Here is a 16,202-nt window from a genome sequence, read left to right as displayed (position 1 = left end):
ACTCTCGGGCACTTTCTCGAGACCATATTCCCCCCTTCGAAAGATCAGTTGCAGCCTGATTTCCATAATACCCTGCCTGCGGCGTTTTATTATCCAGTCCTCTTCCAGTCGGTCACGAATTGCCTACCGATGCGGCCCAGCACCACCCAACCTCAAATCGTACGATTCTTCCAGTGGCCCCCCTCCTCGGCCACATGTGTCTTCGGCGTCGTCATGCGGGGCGGCCTGGGAGTTTACGCGCATGGGTAGACGGTCTCGACTGCCACGTAGACTATCTCGCCGGGGGGTATCCCTGTGAGACAGAGAGAGCTGAACCGCAACCAAGCCTCGTTCCTAATCATGGGCTGCTCCATATTACTGGCAGTCTTTACGCGAGGCCCTCGCCTTGCCACATGCCAACGTTGCGTGATTTAGCAAGACATCCGAGTCCGGAAGCTCGGCTTGCTGTCACGTGCATCAACGTTTGATGCTGACTTGAGAGTCTCTTTATGCTTACATGTTTATTTCTTTTCTCTCCTTTTTTCTTTTACCTTTTCTCTCTTTTTTGATCATTTTGGATCATTATTTTTCACACTTGTTTCCTCCCCTCCCTTGTTCTGACGGGAATTGCGACGGAGTTTTTGGACTGCACACTAGTGGAAAGAATGAAAGCAATCTAAGGTAAATGTAACCAGATAGGGCTTCGACCTAGTCGTTAGAGATACCCCCCCTTTTCAGTTCGATATTTGGCTATAGCAACTTCACTCGTCTCAGTCCGCCACTATCACTATGCCTCGTTCGCCGTGACTTGTACTTGTGCTCCTTGGGTGGCGGGAATGGGCAAGTTTCAGACGATAACCCATGACCTCGGCCAGGCCGCTTTGCGTGACTCGCCATCGTAGTGGCCTAGACCGGCCCTGAAGCAGCATCGCAGTCCCCCCGTATTCTCAGGAGGCGCCATCGCCGGGTCTGGTTAAGGATGTGGCGGCACTCTTTCCCATACTCGAGCGACGTTATTCTCAACGTCGCGCTCGTGCGCCCCAGGAAAGGCCCCCTTGTCGAGGGTTATGCAAGACATCGTGAACGGGCCCAGCCGCAACTTAAGCGCTGGCGTCCGACTCACGGGGGAAGTTAATGTTGACATGTTCGTTCCGAGACTGAGCTAATTCGAAGCCCAACGCCACTGGATCTTGCTGTCATAGGTCTGAGCAGAGCAATGAGGGTTCCACGAGCACAACCCGCCCCAGCGCACCACGCAACATCGAAAAATCGGGTGATATAGTCGGATTAGAAGCACAGCTTTGGTTCATCGTTGGAGAGCAGGCTACTTTCAATCAAGGTTAGCTATAATTAGCACTTTTGGGTCCATGATCCAACTGCCGTGCCACGGTGTGCGGTGAAGAGGACTTGTTGCGGTGCGCGCAGACGTACAGCCTAATACGGTAAACTATGGAGAATCCAGATGAAGGTGTCACCCCGTATACCCAAGTGACCATACTCGTTGGGACGAAGCAGCACATATTCAAGAGTTGACCATTTGGTAAGACAAGACCTTGGCCTTTCTAGATCCATCGGCTAGGCGTCGAGTTTTGAAGTCCCGGCGTAGGATATTTTCGCCAGGTACCATTCTTATGGAACTCGGTTTCTTTGTGCTTACTACTAGGCTCCCCTCCATCGATGTCTAAGGAAGTTGGGCATAGGCGTTGGAGTTCTCGTAGCCCATAAGGGGCACTTGGAAGGTGTACTGCCTGTCAGTTGTGACGACAGCCATTGCGACAGAGGGTGTACTTTTCATTGTCAGTAAAAGGCCATGGCGTCAAACATGGTTATGTGTGTAGCGTCGGCAGCCTTGCCCATCATCTCGGGCATGGTCTTCATCGGGTACATGTCTGTCAATACCCATGTGTTCACAGGTCGTACGTCCACTACCATACGGCTGTTCTTGTCATCAATCTCGTGTGTGCGGTCTTTGGCTACAGCAAAGACTGGAGATGCCGTAGGGACTATGTTGCGCGTAGGGTAAGCCTTGTCGTCCTTAATTAATGCCCCTATTGTCTTGCTGACCACTTTGCGTCCTGCTGGCCCAATTAGGTATATTTTGCACTTCTTGGGTAAGTTGTCCTGTCATCCTGGCTTGAACCAGGCCTTCATCCGTTCGTCCTCCGGTGCCTAGGCGAATCCCGTGTCGCAGAATACGTCTTCGAACTCGGTGATGCAGTCCATGCCCAACAGCATGTTGGCAGCCAAGGTGTTGACGACTGAGACCTCGCGCTGGAACCTCACGAACTGAGTGTGTCCCGCCTGTACGCCCGAGCCCCTGAGGTGTAAATCCATGATGACGTATTGTTATGACTTGAATGTTTCTGAAAGAGTGATCTCAATGTCCCTATAAAAGATAATGGCAGTACATTTGGTAGCAAGTGAAGCAATAGAATGTGGTAATTATTCGGAAACCCACGAGATAATAAGCACTTGGTTGAGGGAAACGTTTTAGGCCGAAATAGAAGTTCAGCTTAACGTATTCAAAGACTTCCCATCTCCGGGATGAAGTGAGGCCTAGGTTTCTGGCGATGTAATTACTGTATTCTTGACTCTACCCTAGATAGGTACCAAAGTGACAAACGTACAAAGTAATTCATGTGCAGCTCAAGAACAATCAATAGTCGCTACTCGAAGGGCAATAGTTAGTAATGGGACCAAGTAGAAAGTTGTAGAAGTACTATCTCTATACGGTGAACGAGGTCATATAAACAATGTAGTCTGCGCTACCCATGACGCTGTGCGTTCCCATGTTCGTCGGGATTCAAACACAACGTTCTTCCTTTTGCCAAGTCCATGCCTCTTGACACACAACGGATGCAGGTTTCTAGTTGCGTGGCTGGAGGACGATGCACAAGCGGGCCAGCAAGGCGCAAGGGCAAAGAGGACTGAAGCCCTTGCGTATCTGGCCTGGCTGGCGGGTGAAGAATTAGAAACTCAAGGTGAGGCTAAAAATCTTACTGGATTCCCTTGTTCTTCTTCTTCAGTCTCGACAAAGCAAAGAAAGGCAGAATCTTCCTGGAATTTGCTATTCCTTTCCTCTTTTTTTCCCTTGTACCGACATAGCAACGACAGAGAAAGCAACGGCAAAGCAAAGAACGGCATCATCTTCCTGAAATCTCCCACCCCTTTCTTCCTTTCCTTGCACCGACTGAGCAAGCAGCGACATAGCTTTCCTTTATTCCCCGGCTCCTTTTCTCTCACCAAGAAAGCGAGCGACAGCAAATGTAGGCCTCCACTTCCCCAAGTACACATGTTGATGGACAAAGACTGAACCTATATAGATGGACGCGGGCTATTCCTACCCAGCGCCTCCTGGCTCCGAAGCCGAGTTTGACCCGACACCGGCCCCAGCTCATCCAACCCCGGCGCCCTCCCTCCCAGCGTACTCGAACGGAGGCCGCGATGGGGCAGAGGGGGGCGCAGGTCAATATACCGGGGCGGGCTTGTGAGTTACAGCAATAGGACGCGGGGAGCGTGTGACTAACACAGAGGTAGACATATGGGCGATGGCACAGTCCACAGTTTCTCGGAAGAAGATTTTCGACAAATACTCGAGAGCCAATGGGGCCATGACGCTCTCAACGGTTTTCTTCCCGCACCTACTGCTGGCTCGAGTGCGTTCCCGGCTGTTGGCCTGGCTCCCATGGCTGAGATGGATGTGGCCGGCCCCGGCGTGGCTCTCGGCTTTAGCCAGCATCCCGGCTTTGTGCCCGCTGCCAGTCCGCCTCCAGGTGTTGGCCCACATCCCGGCTTCATGCCCAACGTTGGTCCGCCTCCCGGTGGTTACCACCCTTCCGCCTTCGGACCGGCCGCCGCGGCCCCAGCTTTACCTGGCTTTATTGCTCCCGTTGCCCCCGGCAATGCTGTTGGCCCGATTGCTCCTCAAGCTCATGCTGCCCCCGCCCCCCCCGCCGGGATCGTCGTCCAACAGCCGCTGTACCCCCCCGGCTTCCGCATCCAGGACAACCTGGTCCTGCGCCACGACTGGCCGCAGGGCCTTCTGCAGCCGTCGCCGAGGCACTTCACGTACGAGCGAAGCGGAAACCCAAAGCCGGCGCAAGATAACGCAGTGTGGTGCAACAGCTGTGAGTACTGGCTGTGGGAACCCTGCTACGAACGCGCTCCGCTGAGCGCGCGGGACAGAGCTCGCTGCTGCAACCGTTGCCACTGGCGCAAGAAGAAGGCTCGCGGCATGGGCTTGCACGAGTGGATGCTTGCTGCTCAGCCGAGAATGATGCACCTCCTCAAGAAAGACCCGGGCTACGTCGCCTAAGGGGAAGAGGCGGCCGGGGTCTAGTGAGAAGCGTGAGCCAACAACGCGAGAGCGAACAATGCGAGAGGGGCAGAGAGAGAGGGGGGAGAGAAGAAGAGGAAGAAGAAGGCGAAGAAGTGAGTTGGTGAGTACATTTCATCTTGTTCGTGTAGTCAGTTGGCGCATCTCCCATGTTGTACCCCGGCGCTTGTTGTTGAGGGTATCTGGCGGGGCAGACAACATTGAGCTGCCTGGTACAGAGTCGACGATGGATGCAGATGCTGCCAACATCCCATGCGTTGGAGAGCCGGCCCCTGTCTTCTCTGGGCCCAGGTGGACGGAACGACTCTCGAAGGGGACCCTGCTTCCCCGGGGTTGGGATCGTCCTTTGGGGGGGTATACTACCTCTAGGGCTTCTGATGGAGTTTGGAAGTTTCGAGACAAGCATTGATGATGATGATGGCGAATCCTATAAGATCAAGGTGCTGACCAGTTACTTTATTGAAACAGACCGAGCTTCCCTCACGATAACGGCGACGATTAATAGCAAGGGGTGCGTAAGGACAAGCGCACGAAGCACAAGAAAAAAGCAGTAAACCAACAAGCCCACCGATAAAAAAGAAAAGAAAGAATAAAAAAAGAATAAAAAAAAAAGGGGGAGAAGATAGTGTCAGTGCACATGGAAGAGAGGAAGCAAGGCGGATATCCGAGCTAGTTGATGCTCGTTTCGTTGAGACGCCGGCACGGCATTACACTACACCCAAAGCTCCCCATCTCGGCGATCCCATCCTGGCGTTGGGAAGCAGCAGCAGCAGCAGCAACACAGAGTTATCGTGAAACAAACAAACTCTCTGGTTGCATCCTTGGTAGCATTTCGCGTGGAGAGGAGAGACATCAAAGGGTAGCATTGCTATAGCAGGTAGATAGGGTACTGTAGTGTATAGAACTCGCACCTCGTACTACGTAGTACATTGTATATCGCCCGCGGATTTATGTATCCGTACCTAGAGGTAGGTACGATGCATACCTACCTACCTAGCTAGGGAAGTGCCTGTACAGCAGGGGCGGCACAGAATACACCTTACCTGATTCGGTTAAGCGAGAGTTTAACAGGGGACATAGCTCCGCCCATTGGTCGAGGGGGATATGAGCTCGGCAAGTGCCCAGGTACCGTACCTACCCGTCCGTACCTTGCTAAGCTGCCCAACACGTAAATCTCCAAGTACGGTACAGCAACCACGATATATTGCTGACATAATTGAAGAAGCTCCACATACACCCGGACAGGGTCTGTCACTCGTGCCAGCCAACCGCAGTAGCTAGCGCCTTGTTCCTGCTGGTTAGGAAATTGCGAGCATGCGTTCCCTGTCGCTTGCCGCCTGTGTGCTGTACCCACCACCTACCTACCTAGGTAGGTAGTCCCCAGTTTGGGTACATTGCACCTCGCTCATGTATCTGTACCTCCACCTCGCTAACCGGGAGGGTCCAACCAATATTTCCCAAACGTCGCGCTCCTTGATCGTTCACTGTACATCATTCGAACGTGTACAATTCAATACACCACAATAAACTACGTAGTAGTAGATACGAATAGATGGATCCGCTGGGCTGCTTGCTCATTGGAAACCCGACAACTCAGTAAGCTTTGCTGTTTTTTTCTTCTTCCTCTTCTTCTTCTTCTTCTTCATCTCCCTCTGCTTCCTCTCTGTCTTTCCCTCCCTTTCTGGCAAAAGTTGGCCGAAAGCAAGCTGACTCGACCGCCAGCTTCCGGGATCCTGAACTGCGTTCGATCTACGACTTCATCGGATGACGTCCACCATCCTCTCGCTCACAGTTAGCCCGTCATTCCATCGATCCGGCCTCGTGGACAGCCCTTCCGTTTGCGACGCGAGAAAAAAAAACTTAAAAAAAAAAACTGCTCCCTACCAGCCTGGGCGGTTTAATAATACCTAACCTTGCCCCCCACCATCCCATCTTAATTTGCCTCTGTTTCCCTTTCTTTCACTAGCTCCCGGCCTGCGGATGCCTCCCGCCCATAGCCACGCAAACGCTAAAACGCCGCTCCCAATCCGTGCCGATCTTGGACACTGATTTTTCCAAGAGAAAGGGAGGGGAAAGAAAGAGACCGCGTTTCTTCCGGCTCTCAACTCTCTCGACTCCTGCTCCTGCTCACCACTTCGACCTCCGCCACCTCGAATGCTCCCGGAGCTCTAGATTGCCGCTCGTGCTCGTCGCAATGGATGGAAAACAGGCTCCCGCGAGGTCCAGCGGTATCCCTCGCTTGTCGCGTCTGCCTCTTCCCAAGCCAGCACCCGCACCTACGCCCACGTCCACGCCTGCTACTGTCCGACCTTCTCCTTCGCGAGAGAGCCTGAACTCGAGCCTGAGGAATCCCCGACTTCGTCCAGCTGCCTCCCGTGAGCAATTGGGTCCCGCCGTCGCCCCCAAGCAGCCCGTATCATCCCGTATAGCTTCGAAACCGCCTACCCGAGAGATCCAACCGCCCTCTTCGAGAAAGTCGGAATTGAGAGCCCCGCCAGCCGCCCTCAGAACCTCCCGCAGCGTACCCAGACTGAAGCAAAAGGAACCTTTGTTCAATAAGCCTCCCACCCCCCCAGAAGAGCCCGAAACGCCAGCTCTTTCACGCTCCGCCAGCCTCTCGCGCCGATCGTCCGCACTTCACTCCCTGACTCCCGAGTTCGAGCCAGCAGTGCCAGACTTGCCTCCTCTGCCCAGTGCAACAAGCCCACCGGCCGCCACCCATGATGCCGCGTCCCCCGACCTCCCGGGCTTTGACACCCCCAAGGCCAAGTCCCTGAAGCCCCGACCCTCCCTCTCCGAGCGAACGATAGAAACCCTACAACAGCTACAGTCTTCGCCTACCCTGAGCAAGAAGACGTCGACCTTTTTCGACCCCGAAGGCACCGTGCGACCTCGTTCACGCGCCGGCAGTGGCCACTCGAGGCCCGGCTCGAGCTACGCCTCGGACGCTTCCGTCCGCCCGACCTCGCGTCATAGCAGGCCCGGCTCGTCTTCCGCCGCTGACGAGAACCCCTTTGCCAATATCCAACAGGTCGCCACTTCTCCCCGACTCCCGCCGGCCTCGGTTGAACGCACCCCTTCTCGTCGTGTGTCCAGCATCCGCGCTCTCCGCCCACCCGCTATTAAAGCTACACCCCAGCCATCATCATCTGGGCTCCCGCTCGCCCAGACCCCCAGCCCGACAAGGCCAACCGGCATCATGCCACCCTCCAAGACTGGCGCAACGGCGATCGCTTCCCCTTCTCTCAAAACTCGTGCCTCGGCCACCGGTCTCTACAAGAAGCCATCCCTGCCATCAATGAGCCGAGCATCCCCGGCAGCAGCAGGCCCTTCGCCTCCTCGCAAGCTGACACCCGCCAAGTCGTACGGGTCTCTGAGGAAGCCCGCCCCTTCAAAGATTGGCAGCCCAGCTCCTGCGGCTTCGACTGAAGCCGACGAGGAGTCCGCTGCTAGGAAGTCTTCCAGCGCTCTGCGGGAACAAATCGCCAAGGCGAGGGCAGCTAAGCGCGCCGCAGAACGTCAAGCTGCCGAGGCAGCATCCGCCCCGGCCCCGGAGCCAACCCCAGAGGCTCCCTCGAATCAGACGGACCCTCCCATCATCCCGGACGACAGTGGGTTCAACTTTGGCATTGCTGTTACGACCGACACTTTCAACACCAGTGACCCCTTCAATACCAAGAGATCGGATGTCTCGCAACAAAAGGTCGTTCAACAGCGACTCGCCGCCGCGCGAAACAGTGGCCGGCTCAACATCGCAGCTATGGGCTTGAAGGAGATCCCCGTTGAAGTCCTCAAGATGTACGACATGGAGTCCATGGGTACTTACGACGGCTCATGGGCCGAGACGGTCGACTTGACTAGATTCGTGGCTGCCGACAATGAGTTGGAGACTATCGACGATGCCATCTTCCCAGACGTCACGGCAGAGGAAATGGCCCAGGACGAGGACTCGAATGGCAACATCTTTGGCGGCCTCGAGGCGATGGATTTGCATGGCAATGCCTTGATCTCGCTGCCAATGGGATTGAGACAGCTTCCTCTGCTTACATCCTTGAACCTGGTAAGGACCCTTTCGTCGTGTCTCCCCACCCTATCTGGCTTGACTAACCTCTGCAGTCCCAAAACCGCCTGGCCAACAATTGCCTCGAAGTCATCACTCAGGTCAAAGCCCTCCGCGACTTGAAGCTCGCCAACAACCTCCTTTACGGCCCTCTGGATCCCATCTTTGCAAACTTGGAAACCCTAGAAATTTTCGACCTTCACGGGAACAAGGTCTCTTCGCTCCCTCCCGTCATCGAGAACCTGTCGAGGCTGCGTATTCTCAATCTTAGTGAGAATAGCTTTGAGGCTCTGCCTTTCACAAGCCTTGCCAAGCTTCCGCTAACTGAGCTCATGATGAAGAAGAACAAGTTGACGGGCACTTTGATCCAAGATGGAGTCGAGACCCTGCCGAACCTTCAGATGCTGGATATCTCCTGCAACCAGTTGACTCGCTTGGTGCCTTCAGGGTCCACCATTGGCCTCCCCTCGGTTCACCAGCTCGTCCTGTCCATGAACCGTCTGCAAGAGCTGCCTGACGTCACCTCATGGACCAGTCTCATGACGTTGGCCGCCGACGAGAATGCCATTCCCGAGTTTCCCCTTGGCTTCCCCGGCCTTACGAAACTCAGACACGCCGACTTCTCTGCCAATGACATTCGTGTCGTCCCACCGGAAATTAGCAGGATGGACAGCCTGACCCTCATCCGGCTAGCGGGCAACCCCCTTCGCGACAAGAAGTTCATCTCCGCCACCACGGAGGAATTGAAGGAGGTGTTGGCCGCCAGGCTCGAGCCACCCGAGCCGTTCCAGGAGGTCGATGCTGTGATTATCCCTGACGACGCACCAAGCAATACGCTCGCGGAACCCCACGAAATCCACCCAGCCGTGAAACCCGCCCCGACCGAGACGACGGCCCGTGATATAGTCCAGTCGGATGAGGACAGCTTTGCCACGCCACCCTCCTCGTCGCCCACTAGCCCCGCACGTGCGCGCTCGCAGACTTTGGCCAACGAAACCTGGCCCGTCAAACAGGGCCTTTTGGACCGATCCAAAACCAAGTCTTCGTCCTTGCACCCAGTCGTCTGTTCCAGAGTGGCTGCCGACAACAAGGTTATCGAGATCCAGCTGCACCACAACCTCTTCACCTGTTTTCCGAACTCGCTGTCCTTCTTCGCGGATTCTCTTGCCGCTCTCTCACTCGCCCATAACCAGCTGGTTGGTGAATCCTACCTGACGGAGGAACTCGACCTCCCTGTGCTGCGCGAGTTGAATCTCGTCAGCAATCACATCACCAGCCTCTCACCCTTGACTACTCACCTGCATGCCCCCCAGCTTGAGAAGATGGACGTCTCGCTCAACCGCATCACGGCCTTGCCACCCAACTTGCGCGTCATTTTCCCCCGTCTTGTGGTTTTGCTGGCCGCAAACAACCATCTGATCGACCTTGACCCCGACACCATCCAGGGCATGGAGGTTGTCGATGCTGGCAACAATGACATCGCGCACCTGAACCCCAAGCTGGGTCTGCTCGGCGGTAGCGGAGGACTGAAGCGCCTTGAGGTCTCCGGCAACCGGTTCAGAGTCCCGAGGTACAATGTGCTTGAGCGTGGCACCGAGGCAACTCTACGGTGGCTCAGGGGACGAGTCCCTGTCGCGGAGATGGCTTCATGGAAGGAGGGCCAAGGTGATTCCGACGATGCATCAGACACCAGCCTGGCGGATGTCGATTAAGGTGTGGTGAGGAAAAGGGATGAGAGGGGACGTGTCGTCCGGTCTCTTGATGGTTTTTTCTTCTTTTCCTTTTTGGAAGGAAGGTTTGGCGTGAGGCACATTATTCGATTCTTGCACATATTTTGTTCTACGCCTGGGAGCAGCGGTGTGAATACGCCACCGTATGCTTTCGACTTACGGAGTTGAGGGGGGAAAAGGATCTTTGCGATCATTATCGTCGCCTGAATATCCTGTACTAGTACTGTATAATACCTTAATTACGAAAGACCGTCCGGTTCGCCGAGGTTCTTGTCCGAAATCTCGCACCGCACTCCCAAACTTCCTCGGGGCGAGAGGTGGAAAATCTTGCCAGCGATTTCTTACTCAACTAGCCGAGTTGTAAAAGCAAAACAACAAATCACCCAAGGTGAATTTGGGAAATTGGTCTCGGGTCAGCTAACCCCCATAGACTTATTGGTTCTGTCTTCCTGTGGAAGCGTGAACCTTATCAGGCGTTTAGCTCAAGAGGTACGCAGATGCGTGCCTGGAGCTGAAGACTTTTGATCAAAACGGAGATACCATCCACTCACACACTGTTTCTTCTCTTTTTTACCCTGTGCCTGATTCTCAAAGCCAAAGGACATCATCTTCATCCGCAATACTCCAGCTCTGCCTACGACTCTACGCTGCCGAACGACTTACTCGTCTCTCATATAAACGAGTGCTTCGGTGTAGCCTACCAACGACAAAAGACAAAGCAAGACACGGGCAAGCGAGAGCAAACACATCCTTTTTTTTTCTCTCTCTCTTTTCCCTACGCAAAACTTTCTAACGGACCATTTACAACGAGGAGGATGGCCCCCATCGACACCGCCTCCTTCGGCGGCCTGCTCTACGGCGGCTGCGGCTACGCCTTTCTCGGCCTCGTCACGTACACAGTCGTCAACATGGGAGGCCTCTTGGCCCTGCCGGCGTGGTACGCCGGCTCGGCGCGCGGGCCCAAGGAGAGGGTCCTGCTCGCGCTGTGGTTCCCCGCCATCGTCGCGCTGTGGCCCTTCGTCTTGCCGCCCTGGCTGGCGGCCCGGTTCGGCTTCCGGGCCTGCGAGTGGCTCGGGGTGATGGGCATGAGGGCCCGGGGTAGGGGAAGGAAACTGTGCTGCGGCGGCGGCGGCGGCGACGGAAGCGTCGACCTGGAGAGCGGGGGCGAGGTCTCTCTCGACGAGGGGAGGCGGCGGGCGAGGCTCGGCGTCTTCGTCAACCCGTTCGAGCACAGGGGCCGGTCCAAGTCCCGTGCCCGCGACGACCGTCCGGAGGTTTCCGAGAACCGCAGCCCGATGGACCGCGGCGCCGACGGCTCGGCCGCGGGGCCTGAGCAGCAGCGGTCGCTGCCGCCGACCACGTGGTACACCAAGCTGCCCTCGCCCGAGGAGATGCAGCGCGCGAGGGCCCAGGCGTCTTCCGGCGGCTTGTTGTCGCCGTCGTCTGGGGCGCGCGGCAGAAGCCCCGGCTCCGGCCCCGACGACGGCAACGGTGATGGCGGACTCGACAACTCTGCGCCGCCCGCTAGCCTCCCGCAGGTAAAGGCCGACAAGGTCGTCGACTCTGGCCCGGTCGGAAGATCCGAGGCCCTGCAGCGCTTGCAGACTATCCACGAGGACAACGGGGGCGAGCTCGGTGGAGGTTGGGAGGATGTGAGCTTGCGGTGAGAAAGCAATATGCCGTAAGACGTCCCGACGGAAGTGCCACGTCGTACTTTACGACAAGTTTGACTCGGAGACGGCTGGCATGACCGGCTGGCATGGGGAGGCTTTGATGACTATAAGCGGGCGGGTTCGCATGCTTCGGTTTCTACCCAAGGCGGCTGTTTTATACAACAAACGCGGTGTTTTCTGATTTACAGATTATTAAGTGTAATGGAATGCGATTGTCGAATTATAAGGACACTTCTTTTTACGTCACGAAAGGTATCAAAAGAAAATAAATATATTATTAAAGAAGAAGAGAGAATTCGGGATCAAGTCCAAAAACAAAAGTGACATGCGCCGAGGGGGAATCGAACCCCCGGCTCCCCGACGCTGCTGGATGGCAACGGAGAATTTTACCACTAAACCATCGGCGCTGTAGATGTCAGAGCTCTTACTTTCGCATGCCTTGAACCTCTCTGTCAGTCTGGTGTTGCAGAGGCTAGATCGGGATGACTGCGGGAACGCGATGACTTGACTGGAGTGACTCCGTAAACACCCATTTTGATCCAAGTTTGGCCAGCCATGAGGGGGGCTAGGAAAGGCTTCGATTAATTTAACAATTTTTATTCCTCCGTCATTATATGTCCTTAAAAATGGAGTGGTATCTACCCTTTTTGTCTATTCTCCCGCACCCTCCGGTAGCTATCAACCAACGTTGAAGAAGTTCGGAAAGTCTAGCACGTCCACCTGGAACTCGTTCATCAACGTGCTCCAGTCTGGGAGATCATGTCCCGCAGTGCTCCAGTCTATTCCATCCATGGCCTCGTCAGGTTTCCCAGCCTCTACCGTCTCTTCGGTGCCCCCGGGCGTAAGAGAACCCTCCCTGGCCGCGGAGCCGTCCACTTCCACGCTGCCGCTACCACCGCCGCTTTCCTGTTCACCTTCGCTACCGCCGCCACCGCCGCTCTGCTGAGCAAGCCCCTGGCGTATCGCCAGCGCCTTGACACGCAAAGCATCGAGAATCGTCATCTTCGCCGCCGGGGTGAACCCCGCGCCCACGGACCCCGCACCCACGCTCCTGATAACTGCCAAGCTCTCGTTGATCGCCCTCCACGCCCTTTCGACGCTGGGCCCCTCGGGCTTCACGCACATGTGCCACAGCAGGTACAGCAGCATGTGGTACTGCGGAAACGCCCCCAACGACCATCGGTAGGACTGCAGGAGCTCGTCCGAGGCGAAGCTCATCCACGACTCGATGATTTCCAGCGCCTCGACCAGGTTCTCCTCCGTCGCGAACGACTCGCGCGCCTCCGGGTGCTCGAGGTGGAGCCACTGCTGCCGCGTGACGAGGTCGACCTTGCGGATGACGAGGCGGGCGACGAGGATCGTCTGGCGCTGCTGAGGCATCACCGGGTTGCACTGTTGGAGGAACCCCTCGGCGTACTCGTGCAGCTCTCGGACCGTCTGCTCGCGGACAGACTCGGGAGTCGGCCTCTCGTCCCACGACGCGGCCAGTGCCGCGAGGTGGTGCCATACCCGCGAGCATTGGATGTTGATCAGACTCAAGGTGAGCTGAGTCCATCCGCGCCTCGGCGGCGGGAGCTCCTTCATCTCAGGGTACAGGTCGCTATCTTCCAGGTTCAACGGGTAGTTCACGCCGGCGTGCAGGCTGAAGCTGCTCGGGTTCTGGATGCCGTAATCCTCGCCTGCTCTGCCGTCTCGTCCGAGGAGATGCCACCATAGTCGCCTCCGGATCTCGGACTCGAACGGACCGAGACCGAGCCTGGTGCCGTCTCTGTGCAGGCCGATGGACTGCGCAGCTCGGATCGCCAGCCCGTTCAAAGTCCACAACCCCCGGCCGGGGTTGTGTAACCTCAAGCCGGCCTGAGAAGAAGAGTCAATACGGATTACACGCCGGAGAGGAACAAGCCGGGCAGAGTGTTCGGTTGCTGGACTTACCATGTAGATGGCAAGAGCTTGAAGAAGCCTTACTGACGGATGCTCGAGGAAGTCGGCCTTGGCGAAGGCTTGCTCGAGTCCTGTCTTGAAGTGATGAAGACAGGTGACCTTGTCCTCCCCTGTGAGTCTCTGGACCATGCTTGACTCGAGGATGACGGCGGACGTAAAGAAGATGGCAAACATGAAGGCCATCGAGTCCAGAGGTGCGCTGTGCGGGTCATCGATGGCCGTGTAGATGAGAACCTCCGCAGTCGGCCGGTGCAGGACCTTGTTGCAGTGGTCACCGTTATCGACGTAGTTTCTCCATAGCTCGATGGAGCCGGACTTGGGGGGCAGGAGGTCGGCAAGATCCAGTTTGAGGTCCGGGGCCGAGAGGATGCCCATCGGGTTGAAGGGCGAGGGGGCCGCCTTGGGGGCCGGCTCGCTCACGGGTGTGGTCAGGACGGACTGTAAATCATGTTCCTGTACTACCATGATGAGCACACACGATCGAATACTGAAAAGGCTGGGGGGCGGGGTTGTGTCATAGCGATGCTCACCGCTTCTATAACCCGAGAAATGAGGAACTCGTCGAAATACTGGCTCGAAGTCCCTTTCCGCACCAGAATCTCATCACCCACAACCTTCACGGGGGGCCCCGAAGGCGGCGCTGTCGGTGGTCCAGGGCTTCCGGCCACGGAGTGACCGGATATGAAATTCGAGGTGGATGTCGGCGTGACCTGCGGCGACTGAAAGGTGGCCGAGGGCCGCTGGGCCGTTCCGGTGGCAAGCGTCTTCTCTAGATCCGAGATCCGGCTCGCCACGTCGGCGATGGTGGTCTTGCGGACACGGCGGACCGGCTGTCCCACGGGCGGATAATGACATTGAAACCCGCCGCGGGCGCACGATGCGCAGGGCTGCTTCTTGTCGCAGCGGACCTTACGCCGGTGGCAGAGCTGACAGGACCGCTCAATCCTGCGTCCGGCGGCGCCGTTCCCCGTTCCGACATCGCTTTCGGCCCCGCCCCGCATCTTTGACCGGACTCCCGAGAGGCTGGCGTGGCCGCTTACGGCCGTCGGAGGCAGTGACGGGCCCGAGGGCGATGCGCCAACTGCTTGTGGGGTGGAGGATCGCCGGGTTACCGGGGGGGAAGCCAAGGTCGCGCTCACGACGTCGGCGTCGACCACTTGGGGCGACGATGCATCGGACATGGTGCAAGACTTTCAATCGCAAACACTTCCCTGGCTGATGACCAACGCGAAAGATCCAGGCGGGGATCTAAAGACTGGCAAACATGGAGCCAAACGGGGGTGACGATGGCTAGGAGCACACTCGGCCTCGGCGCCATGATAATTTCCGAACCCGCAGAGGGATCGGCCTAGCGCGTCCCCTCTGACTCGGGTACAAGGCATAGTGCACGGGTATGGTACCAATTCAGGGCTGGGGCGCGTATTAGAAACACGGAAGAGGCCATCTTGCTGATCGCTTTCGTTTCTCCCCGTCGTCCAGCGGGTGGGCGGTCGAGTTATCAACTCGTGAAAGCCCGAGTCCGCCAAACGTCACCTCCCCGCGTTCCCTACACATCTGATGTTTCTGGGTTCCCGTGCTCAGCGGGACCAAGGCCTTGCCGAATCCCGGAATATCCACTACTGTAGTTTATGATTCAAACATGGCCATGACGCCATGCCGGAATACTTGTGCCAGCCATCCCCATGCGACGGGACTGTAAGCATAAGCCCTTGGCACGACTGCAGTACAGCGAAGCGGGCTTTGCAAGGTAGATATGCTTCTACATCGGGAACACCAGCCGAAAAGCCGCAAACAAACATGTCCTGACGGTGCCCCGATGCTACGAATGTTTCTTCATGGAAGGAACAGCCAAAGCGCCACTATGGAACGGGCTCGACTGACGGAAACATCCGGTAGTTTGTTGCTACATACAGACGCACTATGTAGTACATACGTATCCATACCGCTATAGTGATCGCGATGGGACGCCCTAACTCCTGGGCTTCGATCGATGATGGGGGCCGCTCATCGTCTGACGGACTCGATTGTGACCCGAGCTGCATGTGTGCATTACTCGAGCAAAGGCAACTCCGAGTTCGGGGATCGGGGACCAGACACGTTCTGCAGGACGAGAACCCCGGGTCTGAATCGTTCATACGCAGAGGGCGAATGAATGTATCTCACCATTCCACCAGCCTCTTTCCACCGGACTCGGAAACTTTCCAGATACTCGGGGCACCATTCCTTTGGGCAAATATACCCTCGACCGGTTAGTCGATGGCACCTCCAAAGGGACATTGGCTCAGGCATGGCGAGACGCAACCAGCAAACCTCCAATAATCAGCACGTGCCATACGGCGCCACCCAATGCGGGACGGGACCTCACAGAAGTCTGAAGTTTCCATTGTGCATTTTGCTTGCGAAGCCAGCAGATGAAGGTGATGCCCGGTGAGATTACAACAGGGGCCAATAAGCCTTTTGACGGCGCATTAGCCCCGACTGGG

At 56.5% G+C, this 16,202-nt stretch overlaps 7 protein-coding genes and 1 non-coding gene across 8 annotated transcripts; 4 read left to right on the top strand and 4 right to left on the bottom strand.

Annotated features, from left to right (window-relative positions):
* Positions 1-1,516: 1,516 nt before the first annotated feature.
* On the bottom strand, positions 1,517-2,010 carry LY79DRAFT_697500 (uncharacterized protein; the record flags this gene model as incomplete). Its single annotated transcript, XM_060564851.1, has 1 exon — positions 1,517-2,010. A coding segment is annotated over one exon (234 nt), but the record flags the coding sequence as incomplete, so codon positions are not given.
* Positions 2,011-3,302: 1,292 nt separating this feature from the next.
* LY79DRAFT_673571 (uncharacterized protein) lies at positions 3,303-4,294 on the top strand (the record flags this gene model as incomplete). The annotated part of the gene is made up of 2 exons (XM_060564189.1): positions 3,303-3,466; positions 3,517-4,294. The coding sequence occupies 2 exons, from the start codon at positions 3,303-3,305 to the stop codon at positions 4,292-4,294; spliced, it is 942 nt and encodes a 313-aa protein (XP_060409175.1).
* A 126-nt stretch (positions 4,295-4,420) lies between these two features.
* On the top strand, positions 4,421-4,937 carry LY79DRAFT_410923 (uncharacterized protein). Its single transcript, XM_060553090.1, has one exon. The coding sequence runs from the start codon at positions 4,546-4,548 to the stop codon at positions 4,867-4,869; it is 324 nt and encodes a 107-aa protein (XP_060409174.1). The 5' UTR covers positions 4,421-4,545; the 3' UTR covers positions 4,870-4,937.
* A 1,373-nt stretch (positions 4,938-6,310) lies between these two features.
* On the top strand, positions 6,311-10,169 carry LY79DRAFT_410909 (leucine rich repeat family protein). Its single transcript, XM_060553089.1, has 2 exons — positions 6,311-8,375; positions 8,432-10,169. The coding sequence occupies exons 1-2, from the start codon at positions 6,510-6,512 to the stop codon at positions 10,085-10,087; spliced, it is 3,522 nt and encodes a 1,173-aa protein (XP_060409173.1). The 5' UTR covers positions 6,311-6,509; the 3' UTR covers positions 10,088-10,169.
* Positions 10,170-10,920: 751 nt separating this feature from the next.
* Positions 10,921-12,079, top strand: LY79DRAFT_697492 (uncharacterized protein; the record flags this gene model as incomplete). The annotated part of the gene is made up of 2 exons (XM_060564850.1): positions 10,921-11,534; positions 11,568-12,079. 2 exons carry the CDS (start codon positions 10,921-10,923, stop codon positions 11,770-11,772), a joined length of 819 nt encoding a protein of 272 aa, XP_060409172.1. The 3' UTR covers positions 11,773-12,079.
* A 25-nt stretch (positions 12,080-12,104) lies between these two features.
* Positions 12,105-12,185, bottom strand: LY79DRAFT_t247. The gene has a single exon. It is a non-coding gene; the product is annotated as a tRNA-Gly (tRNA).
* A 271-nt stretch (positions 12,186-12,456) lies between these two features.
* Positions 12,457-14,900, bottom strand: LY79DRAFT_525565 (fungal-specific transcription factor domain-containing protein; the record flags this gene model as incomplete). Its single annotated transcript, XM_060555745.1, has 3 exons — positions 12,457-13,635; positions 13,711-14,172; positions 14,250-14,900. 3 exons carry the CDS (start codon positions 14,898-14,900, stop codon positions 12,457-12,459), a joined length of 2,292 nt encoding a protein of 763 aa, XP_060409171.1.
* Positions 14,901-15,878: 978 nt separating this feature from the next.
* On the bottom strand, positions 15,879-16,103 carry LY79DRAFT_525647 (uncharacterized protein; the record flags this gene model as incomplete). Its single annotated transcript, XM_060555757.1, has 2 exons — positions 15,879-15,959; positions 16,017-16,103. 2 exons carry the CDS (start codon positions 16,101-16,103, stop codon positions 15,879-15,881), a joined length of 168 nt encoding a protein of 55 aa, XP_060409170.1.
* Positions 16,104-16,202: the final 99 nt, after the last annotated feature.

This window comes from Colletotrichum navitas, assembly GCF_030913465.1.
Source record: "Colletotrichum navitas strain CBS 125086 chromosome Unknown LY79scaffold_90, whole genome shotgun sequence".
NCBI lineage: Eukaryota > Fungi > Ascomycota > Sordariomycetes > Glomerellales > Glomerellaceae > Colletotrichum > Colletotrichum navitas.
Note: the sequence above shows the minus strand (reverse complement) of the source record. Positions and strands in the feature narration are given on the sequence as shown.

What these genes read in the sequence shown, in the direction of transcription:
- LY79DRAFT_410923 (XM_060553090.1), top strand. Translation starts at nt 4,546, where the DNA reads ATGCAGATGCTGCCAACATCCCATGCGTTGGAGAGCCGGCCCCTGTCT.
- LY79DRAFT_410909 (XM_060553089.1), top strand. Translation starts at nt 6,510, where the DNA reads ATGGATGGAAAACAGGCTCCCGCGAGGTCCAGCGGTATCCCTCGCTTG. An exon ending in TGCTTACATCCTTGAACCTG is followed by an intron (nt 8,376 to 8,431) that starts GTAAGGACCCTT and finishes TAACCTCTGCAG; the next exon opens with TCCCAAAACCGCCTGGCCAA.